Source organism: Cheilinus undulatus, linkage group 19 (assembly GCF_018320785.1).
Source record: "Cheilinus undulatus linkage group 19, ASM1832078v1, whole genome shotgun sequence".
Lineage (NCBI taxonomy): Eukaryota > Metazoa > Chordata > Actinopteri > Labriformes > Labridae > Cheilinus > Cheilinus undulatus.
Genome location: NC_054883.1, coordinates 6,283,299 through 6,300,228, shown reverse-complemented (window position 1 = coordinate 6,300,228; position 16,930 = coordinate 6,283,299). Strand labels below are relative to the sequence as shown.

At 41.5% G+C, this 16,930-nt stretch overlaps 1 protein-coding gene across 1 annotated transcript; it reads right to left on the bottom strand.

Moving 5' to 3' along the window:
- Window positions 1–759: 759 nt before the first annotated feature.
- Window positions 760–16,883, bottom strand: LOC121527574 (suppressor of tumorigenicity 14 protein homolog). Its single transcript, XM_041814587.1, has 19 exons — window positions 16,803–16,883; window positions 16,101–16,275; window positions 15,876–16,000; window positions 14,770–14,837; window positions 14,476–14,669; window positions 13,662–13,757; window positions 13,276–13,495; window positions 12,373–12,515; window positions 12,096–12,193; window positions 11,849–11,955; window positions 11,585–11,718; window positions 11,382–11,486; window positions 7,666–7,776; window positions 7,473–7,586; window positions 7,223–7,342; window positions 6,942–7,125; window positions 6,051–6,322; window positions 5,796–5,932; window positions 760–927 (listed from the first exon to the last, which is right to left on the bottom strand). Exons 1-19 carry the CDS (start codon window positions 16,881–16,883, stop codon window positions 760–762), a joined length of 2,652 nt encoding a protein of 883 aa, XP_041670521.1.
- Window positions 16,884–16,930: the final 47 nt, after the last annotated feature.

The window sequence follows — 16,930 nt, the reverse complement described above, 5'->3', positions numbered from 1 at the left end:
CTGGGGGAATGATTTTTCAAATTAAGTCATAAAAGAGCCACAAATCATCACAAAAGAGCCACGCTGAGTATCACTGTAATAGACCATTGAAGAAATGAGATTTCCACTACTACAAGAATAACACCCAACCCTCTGTTCTCTCACTGTTTGGCTGTCCTGTGGAAGCAAATAACTTCCATGTGGCAATTCTAGTTTTCTTATTTGTTTTTTTATGAAGTAAGAAAATAATTTATCAACACTGTCTGTCAAGTGATGTTTTTTTTAAAGGTTTGTACTTCCACTAATTCCATATCTGTAATTAAACTCACAAAAGAAACATTTGGATCTTTGTTTATGTAAGAAGCACTGCAAAACATATTTTTCTTTTAAAATATATGTTGTGGTTCAGCTGCAGTTCATGTGTGCAGAGAGAGCCATTTTTATGAGCTAACAGAGTTTTTTAATCTGACATATCTGGGTTATCTTTGTTCCAACCACATGTAAATGTAATGAGACAAAACAAAGTTATTTCAAGAAACCGGTAAGAGGGGATGTTTTTCCCATGCCAACGTAGTCGTGATAAATGTTTGGAAATTGTAAGGAAACTGGTAGAATGAAAGAAAAACACCCCCAGTGACATCTCTGCCATGTTTATGCACCCAAACTGATGTATTTGTTGTCATGCAATCAAGACAACAGTCTGAAGATGGACCTCAGATCCATAACCTGTGTCCCCATGTGTGAAGTCTTTGATTTTGTTCATGTCAGTCTAGTCTTTAGTCACACCTGTCCTTTCGTCTGCTGATGGATCCAGTCCGTGAATTTGACTACCTGTGTATAGACGCCGGGACGATTAAGTCTAGCGCAGCCCTCACCCCAGCTCACAATCCCTGCCAGGAACCACCGCCTGCCTCGCTCCAGACACACCAACGGACCTCCTGAGTCGCCCTGAAGACACAGACATAAAGAGTGACACAAAGCCACAGTTTTCTATAAATTATTTACAGCTATAAATAAAAAATACATCAACATACATATGTGCACATCAAAGCATTTCAAGAGCAGCTAGATTAATTTTCTAACAGGAGAGACAGAAAGAACTGTATCAAAGAAGATGAGAGCTGGTCTAGGTTGTTTTAGTGGAATGGGATTAGTTAGCTTCAGTAAAATTACTGAGTTGAAACTAGTACAATTTTATGAAAATACATGTTAGCATGCTAGACATTTGAACCCCCGCCAGTGTGTCTAATCTGGATCATTTTTATACAACATAGGGATGAGCCCAAACAGTAAAATATAGGATGATTCATTTGAAGAGTCTTATTTGACTGATGATTTCATAGTCCAACACCTGCTTATGAAGCAAGGGTCATTCAGTTATAGCTACATGTGGGTGCTCAATGTCTAATCTTACCATGTTCTCTAAATCAGTGCTTTTCAAATTTTTTCATCAAGGCACACCTAAGGTTAGGCCAAAATCTCAAGGCACACCATATTTAAATCGATATCAAATAGACTTTTTAAATAATGTTAGTCAAGGTGGCCTATAAGAGGAGATAAAGGGGAGAGCTTTCTGGGACCCAGTCAACTGGAGGATCATGGAGATGGCAAAATTGGGCAAAAAGTGGCCAAAAAAAAAAGTCAGAAAGGGGCAAAAATTGGTAAAAGAGTGGCCAAACAATGGGTTAAAATTGGCAAAACCTGTTGAAATTGTCAAAATAGCGGCAAAAATGGGTTACAAGAGGCCTACAAGGATTAAAGGATTAAATGTTGTAAAAAGGTGGTAAAAATGGGTTAAAAGGGATTAAAAAAAGGTCGAAAGTGGGCAAAAAAAGTGGTCAAACAAAGGCAAAAGTGATCTACTTGGGTTTCTTTTTTCAGACAATTTATTGTAGATGTTTTTACCTTGACAAGGTAAAAACCCAAGTAGAAAAAGAAACCCAAGTAGATTATTCAGAATAAGAAGACAAAATGAACTTGCTGGATTTACTAAAGGCAAAAGTGGGAGAAAATTGGCAAAAAAAAAAGGGTTCAAGTTGCAACAAGGTGGGAAAAAGGGGTTTAAAGTGATTAAGGAGTAAAAAATGGCCAAACAATCGCAAAATTGAACGGAAAAGTGGTAAAAAAAGTTGCAAAAATGGCTCAAAAGTGGTAAAAGAAGTGGCAAAATTGCAAAAAGCAGCAAAATGGTTTAAGCTGTCAATAGAACCAACCCAATCAACCCAAAATTAGCTTGCCATTCCTTTTAGCTCTAAATGAGGTAACTGTCAGCCAGGATGCTAGCACCAATGCTAGATTCAACTCACATACACTGATATCATCAATAGATCACAACTGGGGAGGGCCCATTCTCTGGGTTTGTTTTTTCCAGTCAGATCTGTGGGCCGGCCTGGCTACAGTAGGCTACTTGCCATAAAGTTATAGTAATAATGTATGGTTGCAAAAGCTCCCAAGGCACACCTAGACTTGCCTCAAGGCACACTAGTGTGCCCTGCCACACTATGTGAGTACCACTGCTCTAAATAGATCAAGGGCTGTCAGCATTAATGCATTGTAATTCCAAAATCATTGCATTAATTTCTTTTAATCACATAACTCACATGCTTTCCTGCCCCTTGCAGCTTTGTTATCACCTGCACCTTTCGTTAGCAAACATTTCAGTTTTTACTGCCCCCTTATTTCATTCAAAATTTCATTTCAAATCAAAACAAAACTAAAACAGTTTTAAATGCATATAAAGAAATGTTAGAATGCATGAAAAGGGGAAATTAATCATAATTAGCTACAGAACTTCTGAGATTAATCACAAAAAAATCTAATTTTGACGATTTTGATTTTGTTTTGCAAACTGGATATGAATTGTTGTATTGAAGGGAGTAATCATTTTTATTTCATTTTTATTTAACTATTCTAAAAAAATGCAGGTGAATGACATGTAATGCATAATATCTCTGCTGCTGCTGCAAAAAAGTTTAAACTGGTATTTTGACACAAATTTCAGGTTAAAGAAATATTCTTCTGTGATTTGAAAATAGCAGCAGGCCACATTACGATCTAATCTAGTTGTCGATTAATTGCCCAGCCCTAGACTAAATCCAGAATGTTTATTCCACTTTCAATTGGTTAAAAAGCATCAAGGGATTCCCAGTAACTTAGAGATTAAAAGCCAAAGCTTTAGTAGGCCTTTATGCTAGTTAAATATTTATTTTGCAATTCTTTCAGGCACACATGTGGGTATTCGAGGGCATGGCCATTTGCTAAAGGTGCAAACAAACAGAGCACCCCCATTGACTTTGCCTGACGGATGTGGACTAGACGGAAGTTTGTGCACAAATTTGGCAAAGCCGAGTTGTACAGGGATCTACCACAACTACCATTTTGTGGATTATTAACCCTTAGAGCTCATGTCCCACAGGCACACCCCTTAAGAGATTGTGTGGAAACTTTTGAACTGTAAGTTGTTGGCACTAACGTTTTTTCCTGTGAAAGCTCTCCGTTGTGCTTTTCTAATTCTGTTCTCCATGCATTCGTAGCTCTTACTGAACATTTCCTTGTGAGTCCAGAACATTTCAGGGTCTCTGAGGACAGCGTTGTTGTATACAACAAGCAGGGACACTGTTTATAAAAATGTTAATAACTTTTGAACCATAAGTTACACACACCTTTTTTCCCTCTGAAAGCTGACATTTTTTTTAGTTCGTTTGCTATCTTTGCCATCTCCGTAACCCTAAAGGACGCCATTCTAGTTAGCCAGGAACTTCAGTGACTTTTCGGGGTCTTTAAGGTTTAAATCCATCCAATATTAAGTGTCTTTTCATTCATTTTTAATCAACTTTCCATCATTTACTTCAGCTTTCTGCCACAGGCATCACCATATTGTTTTCCCGCCATGCATTGTGGGAGTAACCTGACATGCCAGATTGATTTTTTTCACACATCCATCTGGGAAAGCTTCAATAGGAAATCTCTGAGAAAAGGCAGAGGCTTTGAAAAAAACTTGGAGTGTGATTGGGTGAACGTTCTGTCTGTCACATCTCTACGGGCCAATCAGAGCAACAAAACACAGGAACCGCTATCGAGCTGCGCATGCGCAGCTACTGAGGAAAAACGTGAAACATGGCGACTATAGACATGTAAGTGCTCGACTTTTGTCATTTTTGAAAAGTAAATAACTCACTGCTGTTCTTTGTTCTTCTTTTGACGAAGAAATGTTGTCAAGTTCTGATAAAAGTGGCGCTTTAGCAGCATCCACGCTAATCTCTTCCTCCATAACTGCACCAGCTCTTGCTGCTGCTTGTTTAAGTCACGACTCTGCCGCACCTGAAAGTACTGTCCCTCGTCACTGATTGGTCCTGTCACTTCCTAACCGGGCCCAAATGGTTCAGATGGGAGCTTTGCAAGATGGATTCGCCAATGAGAAACAAGGAAACAGGCATATCCATCTGCTTTGAAGGTTATTGTGGGAGGGGCTGTCAACTAATGGCAAGCTATTGCATCTCTACTGCTTTGAGGAGTGGCACAAATTAATCTAACTGCAAATAAGGGCATGGGCATTTTATAATTTATATAGAGTTTAAAAACTGTTAGTTTGAGACAGAGTTAGACCAGACAAACTGTTTGATAGCCTATTCAGTAAACAGGAGTTAGTTTAAACATTTTTAATAGACCTGAATGCTTTGCAATTATGACTTTCATTTATAAAAAGGACATATTATCCACCCATGTATTTTTTTCCAAAAATAAAAGGTAAAATCTCGTCTCGTCTCATGAGATAAGTGTCTCGTCCCACCCCTAAAATCGAATGTTTGTTTGAGTTTGCCTTTTTTTAAAGTAACGTTTAATATATAAATCAACGGATGTTGCCCTGCCCATTCAACCCACCTCTGTTCTTCTGATGCAATTTTCCTACAACTTCTGCTCTAGCACCTTTTCCTTGAGTTACTGCAAGAGAGCCTGGCCGCAGACGTTAAAAATCTATAAGCTCATGCACATTTGGACATCTGTAAAAGCATGCAACATCTATAAGGCCTGCCCTAACAAAATTATGAGCTCAGAATATCCACATTAATTTTTAAGTGGAAATATGAAATATATTTAGCAATGGTAATGTTATTTGAAGTAGCAGCCAGTAACCAATACTTCTCAGTTTTAAATATCCAAATTGATCACAAATATTGTAGTCAAGTTTTAAACTCTATGTTCTTCTTATTCAGCAGTGCACAGACATCCTGTTGTGATTTAGACCCAATCCCAGACTTGTGTAAATGTGGAAAATGTAACTGCAGAAAAATGTGCATATTGTGGTTATGACTTAATGGGGACACATTATGCAAAAATCACTTGTTCAGGCTTTTTTTAACAAAAAATATGTTCCCTTGACCTGTCCACAATCTCCTCAAGTACCAGAATGCCCCCCCCCTTCAGAAAATGTGTGCTGAAACAAGCCATCAGGATCAGAAAAGCCACATCCACTAAGTCACATCCATTTCCTGAAAGGGGCGTGGTCAGGGGGCAGTCAGACAGCTCATTATCATTTAAAGCCACAGACACAGAAACAGCTCGTTCTGAGCAGGGCTGAAACAGAGGGGGGGACGCACAAAAATCCTATGCTGGAGTGTTTTTTCAGCAACAAACTTCACAGGCATGTTTTGGGGACCTCTGAGACCAATATAAACTAGCCTTAAAAGGGTAAAATAGGTCCCCTTTAAGGGTTAATGACACTCCCTCATCAGCTCTAAAACTGTAAGCACACCTTGTTTTTTAACCACAAAATCATACTGATGCAAAGAGAAGCCAACAGTGAAGCACAAACTCACCTGGCAGGCGTCCACCCCTCCCTGAAGATTCCCAGCACAAAGCATTCTGGGAGTGACAGCGTCATCATACAGCTTGTTACAAGTGTTCCTGTTGATGATCTTCACTGGCGCTTCTTGTAAGCGGGAAGCCAGTTCACCTAAAACCAAAACAATCAATGCACAAATGTGAAAATTCTGAAAAATGAAACTGTATTTTTTCTTTAAACTGGCCAGAATCTGAGTACGCTTCATAAGTTGTTTCCCAACAGCTCTCACCGTCCTCCATGAGGACCCCCCAGCCTGTGACATAGCAGTTAGTCCCTGTCGTGAAGGTGTGAGAGGATGCTGGGACACACACGGGCTGAACCAAGTCGCTGAAGAAGACAGGAGCGCTGAGCTCAAGAAGTGCAATGTCATAGTCGGAGGTGAACTGGTCGTACTGCGGGTGGATTAGGATGCGGCGGATAGGTCTTGTCGCTGCTCCGTTGTTTCCTGTTGTCATCATACGCATTCCCATGTAGGCTCGCCATGCTCGGGCATCCGAGTATCTGCAAACACAACATGCATTAGGACAAACTAATATCAACTACTATACTGGTAGTTGTGCTATACTAGTAGTATCATCTACAACAGGGGTTTCCAAACTATAGCATGGGTGGCCAAATGTGACCTGCGGTCCAATTTTGATTGGCCTGCAGCAAATTTTAGAAGGGGCTGAGCCAGTGTCAGCCAGGACTAAACAGTGCCCCCGAAATCCGACTGGCATCCCCCCAAAAAATCTGGAATTGTCTATTTACCTCGTTGGCGATTACATCGTGGTTTAGCATTAGTTCAGGCAGGCTATGTCAAGTCAAGCTCTGCTCCAGTCTGTTGATCTAATGCAAGCCCTCATCAGCTGACGGCCAGCTGATCTGCCCTTGGCATGCTATTGGCCAATCGCTCTCAAATTGTCCTTGGCTGGCCAGGCTCTGCCGCTCTCTCTGTTAGCTGCTCTTGAAACCCTCCTCCACTCCAGCTCCTCCTTTATTCTGTTGCTGACTTAATCAATGTCTTATACCTTGCCTTGTGGATATTAAAGTGGCCACAACATCCTTTTATATTTCTGTACAGGGCCCTCATTCGAAAAGGTTGAGCTACTTTAACGGGAATTTTAGGCATCACTCTTACTTAATCGTGTCTGAGTCTTGGAAGCAGTGAGCCGCAGAGATAAGCCAGCGGCTGGCGACCAGCGTTGCTCCACAGACGTGTCCGTAACGATCCATTTGGAGGCTGACCTGCCACGGCCATGACCCTGCCCCTGCATCAGAACCACCCACTATCTTAGTCCGCTTCCTGGGCCTGGTGCCACAGCCTAAGAGGACAGGGGATCAGTGACAAAAACATGATAAAAAGTCAGAGCACTTTTAAGTTAAAATCACACAAGTGTAATTTTGTGATTGAAAACATACCACAGCGCAGTTCATCAGAGCCATCAAAGCAGTCTTTGACTCCGTCACACTCAGGGTTAACCTTACTTACACACTTTCCATTGCCACATTTATATGAAGATGAAGAGCAGCCTTTAACATCTGAAAGGAATTAGACATATTTGGGCATGTTGAAACAAAATGTACCTGAAATAGAGATTCAAATTTGTATACTTCATTAAATAAATTAAAATCAACCTGCTGGTGTGACTAGTGCTTCATAAATACTCACAGGCTCTTGTACAGTTGAACTCATCGCTGCGGTCTTTGCAGTCAACTACACCATCACACATGGATGACTTTGGCAGGCAGACTTTGTTGGGACACACGTGGTAACATTTACCTCCTGTAAACAAACACCTAAGCTTTAATAGGCAAAATACAGAGGAAACTCACATTTGTATCAATATTAGAAGGAAGCTCACCACAGGTGCCCTCCTCACTGCTGTCCTGGCAGGTGCTCTGGCTCACACACTGGCTACTATGAGGCTTACACTGTCCGTTCCCACACAACACTTCACCTGGCCTGCAGGACGCTGCTGCATGTGTATGTGACAGAAATATCAGCAAGAGAAACAACCAGTTTAGCACATATTTCTTGTCTTTGAAATCTGCTTACACCCAAATAAGTAAGCTAGATTTTAGTGTTTCATGTTCCTGAGTGTTAATCCTAATTCATGGGCAAAAGAGTGTGTTGATGCAATGTGGTGCGACATGCTTTGTTATATGAAAATGAAAAATATAACCCTAATTCCAAAAAAGTTGGAGCGCTGTGTAACAATTAAATAAAACAAAATGCAATGATTTTCAAATCTCATAAACCCATATTTTATTCACAATAGAACATAAACAACATATCAGAGGTTGAAACTGGGATATTTTATAATTTCATGAAAAACATTACCTCATTTTGCATTTGATCTACTCTCAAAAAAGTAGGGACAAGCCCACAGTCTGTAATGTAAGATTCTAGCTGCTCAACAGTTCTGGGTCTTTGCGGGAATTTTTTTTTTCTGATGCTCCAAATGTTTTCTGTTGGTGAAAGGTCTGGACTGCAGGTAGGCCACTTCTTCTCTTCCACTGCAAAACCATGCTGCTGTGATGGATGCAGAATGTGGTTTAACATAGTCTGGCTAAAATAGTCAAGGCCTTCCCTTTACAGGAACCCTGCATGATCAGACAAGTTCATCTTGTTGGATAGATATTTGTATCTCTCATGTACATACTGAACTAAAAACTCTCTAGAAATCTGCATTTTGAGTAATTTGAGTTCATAAACTCACCAGGAGGCCACCATGTTTTGGTCCACGCTGGCACTGTGACATCACAGTGCTGCAGTGCTACTCACTGTTCCTATGCAGTAACCGCTGTCGCAGACTGGCAGCCAGTGTTAGGGCTGCATCTCAGAAACAGCACATTTAACCCATGGAGAATTTCAAAATTTGAGCTCTATTTTATTTTTTATTTGCCCCACAAGCGGTAATCTGTCCATCTAGACAGGAAAATTACACTGCCTGGCCAAAAAAGTCGCCACCAAAAAAAGGTCACACACTCTAATATTTCGTTGGACCGCCTTTAGCTTTGATTACAGCACACATTCGCTGTGGCATTGTTTCGATAAGCTTCTGCAATGTCACAAGATTTATTTCTATCCAGTGTTGCATTAATTTTTCACCAAGATCTTGTATTGATGATGAGAGAGTCTGACCACTGTGCAAAGCCTTCTCCAGCACATCCCAAAGATTCTCAATGGGGTTAAGGTCTGGACTCTGTGGTGGCCAATCCATGTGTGAAAATGATGTCTCATGCTCCCTGAACCACTCTTTTACAATTTGAGCCCGATGAATCCTGGCATTGTCATCTTGGAATATGCCCGTGCCATTAGGGAAGAAAAAAATCCATGATGGAATAACCTGGTCATTCAGTATATTCAGGTAGTCAGCTGACCTCATTCTTTGGGCACATAATGTTGCTGAACCTAGACCTGACCAACTGCAGCAACCCCAGATCATAGCACTGCCCCCACAGGCTTGTACAGTAGGCACTAGGCATGATGGGTGCATCACTTCACCTGCCTCTCTTCTTACCCTGATGCGCCCATCACTCTGGAACAGGGTGAATCTGGACTCATCAGACCACATGACCTTTTTCCATTCCTCCAGAGTCCAATCTTTATGCTCCCTAGCAAACTGAAGCCTTTTTTGGATGCCAATGGTTTGACCCTTCTTAAACAGACTAACATCTTTTCCACAACCACAGGGTTTGTCTTTCGACATGGTTGTTTATGAAATGAGAAGTTACTCATTGCATCAGCTGGGGTTAAATAACCTGTTGCCAGCTGAAAGATAATCGCCCATGCAGTAATTATCCAGTAGGAGGCTCGTACCTATTTGCTTAGTTAAATCCAGGTGGCGACTTTTTTTTTTTGGCCAGGCAGTGTATAAATACAGAGCCATATTTACCTTGTTGTAGTAACTATTTACATCCACATCGGTAGAATATTTTTGAAATTTGTTTCTGGATGAACCAGATGAAAGCCATGAGCTAAAATACGTCTGTTTAATAAAGTTGTTCCACGAACTTCTACTATTTATGAAGCTTTCTGTTTCCACACAGTTCAGGTAAAGATAAACACAGAACGAAAACACTTCTGGTTTGCGCTTTTCAAAGTAAAAGTCCACTTTAGCATTTCTTTGGAGAAACTCCCTTCGTATGTACATACTACTTTTATTCTGAAAAGCTTCTGGCATGCTTCCACTACACACTGAATCCAGTCATTTGTAGGGAGGTTTATTAAGGTAAAACTTAGGACGAATGACAGAGCTTTGACAGCAAGGAAACAAAACCAACACGCAGCAAACTCATGTCTGGTATAGAAGCTGTTACGGCAGCAAAAGTTGCTAGCAGGAAATCCGTATGAAAAAACAAGTTACTTTAATGGGAAAGGAGAGGAGAGCCGTGGCGCTGTGATGGCACATACCAGCGTGGACCAAAACATGGCGGCCTCCTGGTGAGTTTATAAGCTCAAATTTACTCAAAAAGTGGATATCTAGGATAATTAGCAAGTTTTTAATTCAATATACATTTGAGAGACACAAATACCTCTCCAGCAAGATGAACTTGTCGGATCATGCAGCGTCCTTTTAAAGACACATTATCTGGATAGGAGCATATGTTTCTCTAAAACACTTTTCAGCATTGACAGTGGCTTTCTGGATGTATAAGCTGCCCACACCATAGGTACTAATGCAACCCTATACCATCAATGATGCAGGCTTTCGAACTGTATGCTGATAACAAGCTAGGTGAGCTCCCTCTTCTCTAGTCTGCAGGGCATGGCACTTGTGGTGCCCAAAAAGAATTCCAAATTTTGATTCATCTGACCACAGAACAGTTTTCCAGTTCACCTCAGTCCATTTAAGATGAGCTTTTGTTGCCACATCCCCACTTTTTGAAATGTATTACTGCCATAAAATTCAAAATAAACTAATATTTTTCATGAAATGGTAAAATGTCTCAATTTTGATATGTTTTTTATGTTTTATTGTTAACAAAATATGGGTTTATGAGATTTGAAAATCATAGCCTTCTATTTTTATTTACATTTTGCACTGATATGATTCAGCAACAATTAATATATTGTAAGACAATCATATATTGATACATCATGCTGTCTGATATGTTAAAACAGTGGTTCTCAACTGGTGGGTTGGGACCCAAAGTGGGCCACAGAGACCTTTTCAGTGGGTCATGAATGTGTTCTTTTTAAAGAAATTATACCAAAATGCCTATGAAGCTCTTTAAAACATGCTTGTTTTGTCCCATCTCTTTGATTTGTCATGTGTCATTTGTTTCATCTCCTTTTATATTTCCTCTCTTTACTTTTTTTCACTACCGGGCACAAAATAAAGCCACCTTCTTAACTTCTTTAGCAAACTAAGTTCTTACAATGTTACAGCCAAATTGGCAGTAAAATCTGTTTAGCTAGCCATATGCTTTAGTTTAAAATATTATTAAATAATTATCACACATGTCAGGAAGGCCATATATTGCTGTGCCAATATTTTGTTTCACCCCTGTTTATCAAGCAGAAGAAAAAAAAAGGAATTCAAAAAACTACTGAAGTCACAAAAAGACTTACAGCATCTAGCCTCATCCCGTCCATCAGAGCAGTCTTTTGTTCCATCACACACCTTCCTGAGAGGAATACAGCGCCCATCTCCACACCGAAACTGGCGAGGACAGGCTGGAGAGCAACAGGAAGGAGACTTGCATATGCAGTACTTGATCTTGAAAATGAAACAGTGAAAAAATGAGATATTGATATCTTGAGATATTACTTACTGCCCTCTGGAGAAAATGCTCGGTAGAGCAGGTAGAAGCCCTTGTGAGTGAGGGATTCATCTGAATGGAAGTGGAGGGAGACCGGAGAGGAGTAGACTCTCTTTTTGCTGCTGTCTGACACTGGATTACACAGTCTAGAGACAACAGCAACACTTTTTGTTGTAACCCACACAAAGTATGCAACCAAAAAAGGGAATTTCTTAAACTATTATAACATGAAGGAAAAGGATGAAAATCAGGCCAAAGTTTAGCTTTGAGACTCACTTGATCCCTCCAATGTCCAGCCAGTCTTTCTCACAGCCGTCTGATGAAGCATCTTGTATATCCATCACCACAATAGTAACTGAAATCAGGTATCCAGGCAATGGTGCCTGATAGCGAGTTAAAAATAACAGAAGATAGGTCACATACTGGAAGTTGGCAGGTGAAAGAAAAACAGGGAAGGTGCTTCCTTCTCTCTCCTATGTTACACATTGTTTCTAAAAAGCATAAAGACACGTATGTGGCTCACCCGGACAGTCCAGGTGCAGTCAATATTAGGAGGATAATAAGCAGGATAGTAGGGTGAGGCAATTGAGCCATTCCAGGAGGTTACCGTCCCTCCACAGCCTGCAGGGGGAGATGTAAACACAGATAAGTGCACAGAATACACAACACCAATGCCAGTTTACTATTTATGTTGTCCAGTGGGAATTCATACCTCCAGGAACAGCTTTAACATTTCACAAACGCTTACAGAACTAAAACAGTACTGTATGTAGTGTTATTTTTATGTGAAAGCACTTAACCTGCTTTTGGAATAGCTTGAAAGTATGCCTTGAAGATGGCTCCATCCCTCTGTCTGCTGAAGGAGAAGGTGACCAACATCACATTCCCAGAGGAAGTCAGCTTCATGACAGGCGAGGAACCCGAAACAGGAAGTCCACACCACCTGAGACAGGCGAGTTCAAACAGAACATGTAAATAAATATGTAAATAAACCAAAAGATGAATAAAACATACAAATGAAACAGACAGTAGATATAAGGTAAGTGCAATAGGTAGGTAAGGTAAAAAAGAAACACTAAAAATGTATAACACATTGTGTAGCGACATCCTATTTCATGGTGACACATATTTAAAGGCTTGCTGCTCCCACACCCTTTGAGTTCTGTAGCAGAATTTGTAAATTTTTTATGGGTCATGTAAAAAGTGTAATTCGTTGAAACCCCTGGAGTTGGTCTGGATATGTCTTATCCAGACCAACTCCAGGCCTTATCAAATTGAATACTTCCATGGTGAACATGCTGCAGGGGAAAACTTTAGAAGTGTTGTTGGGAGCACCACTAAGGCTGGATTCACACCGCACTAAAGCGACCTAAATCTGATTTTGTATTGACTCAGATCTGTTTTTTTAAAGACATTTGAATAGGACAACTCACATTCAAATCTGACCTTTTCAAAAAAAAAAAAACCTGTGGCCACTTAAGAATGTTAATTAATTGTAGTGAATGGAGGAATCTGATAGAGATCACTTTTAAATAATAATAACACATTATCTATTATTAGTTAAAATATGACCAGACAAACAAAAATAAGATATGAACAAAACATCAGGCCATATCATCACAACCAATCAAAAACTCAAACTAAAAAGTCACCTTTCCCCTCTTTGCTCATAATCACAACATGGAGAAAAAAAAAGTCATTACCTTGCAATGATCTTGTTCTGTAAAGGCAATAAGAAGTCATAGGCTGACAGCTTGTGGGCAGTGCAGCTCCCTGGAGTGGCACCGTGCAGGGTGAGGACCACCAGTCGAACCACATGGCCAGATGGCACACGAAGGCGCCACTGATAGTACGGCTTCTTGGGACTCACAAGGCTCAGGGTGCGGTTGTAGCCGTATTTGGCATAGAGGTCAAAAGACATCGCTATACAGAGAAAGAGGTGGAAATATCTGACACATCTAAAGGAATTTCTAACAAAAAAGAATGGGCAGTTAAAGTCAGACAGCCTTTAACTCACTGTTAGAGGGCAGATCTTTAGATTCTGTGATTAATATCTAATGATATAAAATATGGGGTATGTTCTCTTTACCTTGAAATCCAAGCTGCCACTTTCCACTCTGGATGCTGTTTGGATTCTTACTCTTGTCTGATTTTTCCTCTGACTCAAAGTCATCAGGGTCCAAGCCTACGAAAACATGAAGATGTCAACATAATGCTGAGTACACAAATATAAAATACCACACTGTTAACACACTGTTGCTCACATACAATTATTTTCACTGATTCTGAAAGGCTACATTATCTTAGCTAACACCAGGTTTGTACAACATTACCAGAATGATTAGCAAAAACAATTATTTTGGGGTGCAGATGGCCATGGTTTAAGGCGCACCCCATGTATGTGGATGGCCTAAGACCGAATGCAGCCTGTGGGCCTGTCCCGCATTTCTCTCCCCATTCTCTCGTCCCTGTTTCTGACTGTCCTCCTCTATCAAATAAAGGCACAAAAAGCCCAAAATCAATCTTAAACAGAAAACAAAAAAAACAATTATTTCTAAAAGTATGAATAAATGTAGGCAATAAAATTGTTCTCATAATCATTAAAACCGATGAGTAGTCATACCTGTGGTATACAAAAGTTTTTAAACCTGTTCCCATGGCAAAATACATTTGTTATTTCTGCAAAGAAATTTCTTTAAGAGTATTAGAGACTTAAGACTAAAGATAAACAAAAATAGACCCAAAACTGAACCTTGAGGTATGCCACTCTTTGCCTTTAGCAGATCTGATTTAACCTGTACGACTAAAACGAAGAAGGCCAAAAGCTCAGACAGAAAAACTGCACCCGTGCATTGAGCAAATGTGTTGTGAAAGTGCATGCACAGTTCATTAACAGCCTCTACCCAGCAGGTGGAGCATGTCATCATCTCGCTCCATGTAATACCGCTGCTCATAGCGGCTGTCCCGCAGCACCTTGTTGCTGCCAGGTAGCCTGCGCTGCAGCTTCTCTGGGCTGGACCCCTGCAATGACATGGCGACATCTTGTGGGGCGGAGAATTTACTCCAGTAGAAGACGTTTAGCCCTTCTGCTCCTTCACTGTTACACAGAGGGTTGACAATGAGACACAGTAAAGGGGTAAGAATGTAGTTTATCTTAATGTAAAATTGTTGTGTGAGTAATCTCTGGTGCAGCTTACCTGAAGGCAGTAATCCCTGAGTTCAGGTAGTAAGAGCTCCATTCTGAGGACTCGTACAGCTCTAAGAACTGTTTAAAAAAGACAAAAAGGCAGCCTTGGCATTCATACTGTATTGCACCGTAAGTGTGACATCACAATGGTGCAAGTGAGGTCACTGTTCCCGTGTAAGCAACACATGAGCACACCTGGCCAAGCATGCAGCCTGAGCTCTGTTACAAAAGCATTGTTCCTGTGTGAGTGCGTGAGCATAAAACCCCTGCTTGTGTGTATGTTGACTTTGAGCAGCACAGAGCTTCATTGTGTCTGTACCTGCCGGCCGTGTAGAGGAAGGACCTGGGTGGTATGGGCTCCTGGCCTGCTCTTTAATGAACAGATGGCCGCACAGATATTATGTCCACTTAACAAGCCTGATAGCTCACCCTCACAGCTGATTAAAGGAGCATTACACTGTGCTACTGCAGCTCTCTAGGATTTAAAAACAATCAATTTGCAAACTTCATCTTTGACAAAAAACCTTCCGGTCGTGTGTCTGACCTTTCACTCCAAAACCCAAATCCCCTGTCTCATATCTCTCTCCCTCATCCCTCTGTCATCCCAGCATGCCCTACTGCCCTGTCTCACCCTCTCAACCCGCTGTCAGACTGAGGTTCTCCTCCTCTCTGTAGTGTATGCCGCACAGAGCGGCTGATTGTGTGAAAGCCACACAGACAATGTTTTTATTGAAGGCCTGCTCTTCCTCTCACTCTAGTTGCCTGGACCTAGCTGGGCTCACAAATACCGGGCTTGTCCTCAGCCCTGAAAGGGCCCTGTCCCTGGGGGTCTGGGGAACTCTCACACTCACACATACACGCACTGTGCCCAGCTCCTGTTTCAGCTTTACATTTAACACCACCAGAGAGAGACAGAGAGGGAGGAAAGTGGTGTGCAGAGAGAGAGAGAGACAAAAAAAAGAGGGCTGCAGTTTTTTTAAAGTGTTGTAAAATATGGACCAGTGGCATGCATCATGGAAACCTTTCAAAATAAGAGTATCATCACTTTCAGAGAGGGAAAGCCAAGCAGCTCCTTCATTCAGAGGCAGTGATGGACAAATCCAGCATTCGACTTACATAATGGTTCAAAGCCTGAGCCTGCAGGCGGAACTGAGGGGAGGTGGAGTCAGTCAGCTCTGGAGTGAAGCTCAAGTTTGGAAACTCCACGCTGCCTCCAAGGAAGAACACTGAGGGGGGCGGAGCTGCGGAGGAAGAGGCAGGTGAAATGGTGTGAGTTAAAGCATACACATTTTAAGGCAAAGAAAAGGCTGAGAGTAAACACAAAAGGCAGTCTGTACTCACATGTTAAGAAGTGGAGGGTGAGTGCAATGGCAACAGTGAAGGGAAAGAAAGGCAGAAATCCTAACATCCATCTCCTCCAGGAGCCACAGGCTGGAGCTCGCCCCCCCTCCAGCCTCTCCTCTGGCTTCGTGGGGGGGCTCAGTGACTGGGTGGGCTCCTTCAGCTCCCCTTCTCCCTTCAACAAAACAGGAACATGACTCAAATATCATACCAGCTTTTTATGGCTCCACTCAGGTTGCTTCTAATTGTTCTGACCACAGCCGAGGGGGCAGTGAAGATAATCTGCCAGAATCAATGAGACTTAAGATTTTTATGGCTGAGCAGACACTGATTTATTGAGAGGAACGGTGAGCATCTTTGAGCTGAAAGGATCTCCTTAGACATTTAAAGGCTTGGCAGGATTCCCCGGGGGAGCAGACAAAGCGTGGCTGGAGGAGTCTGCTTTCCCACGGCCTAGCTCTGCAGTGTCAGCACTCAATCAAGTGGCTCACGCCGACATGGACATTCATGAGAAAGAGACCCCCCTACCCATAGAGACGGATTTTACAGCAAGGCCTGACTCAGTTCTGATTATTTTGCTTCCTTAATTTCATTAACACATGTCAAATACCCACTGATACAGTATGTTGTGAAAATAGTTCCTGTGTGGAGCAAAAGCCTGTCTGGCACTGTTTTTAAACAAGCAATGTGAAAATGTCTCACCTGTGCAGTGGAGCAGCCTGAAAGTCCATGCCCGGAGACGAAGTACACTTCACAAGTCTTGCTTTCAGGGTGATTCCTCATAGCACTGTCCCGTTCAGCTCCGGAGAGGCGATATGCAACAAAACCTC

Bases quoted from the DNA above. Each gene is read 5' to 3' on its own strand.
- LOC121527574 (XM_041814587.1), bottom strand. From the start codon at position 16,883: ATGAGGAATCACCCTGAAAGCAAGACTTGTGAAGTGTACTTCGTCTCC. The intron at 13,758-14,475 runs GTAGAGGCTGTT...ATGTTTTCGTAG, and splicing joins TGACATGCTCCACCTGCTGG to GCTTGGACCCTGATGACTTT. The intron at 11,719-11,848 runs GTGAGTCTCAAA...TGTTGTCTCTAG, and splicing joins CTGGACATTGGAGGGATCAA to ACTGTGTAATCCAGTGTCAG.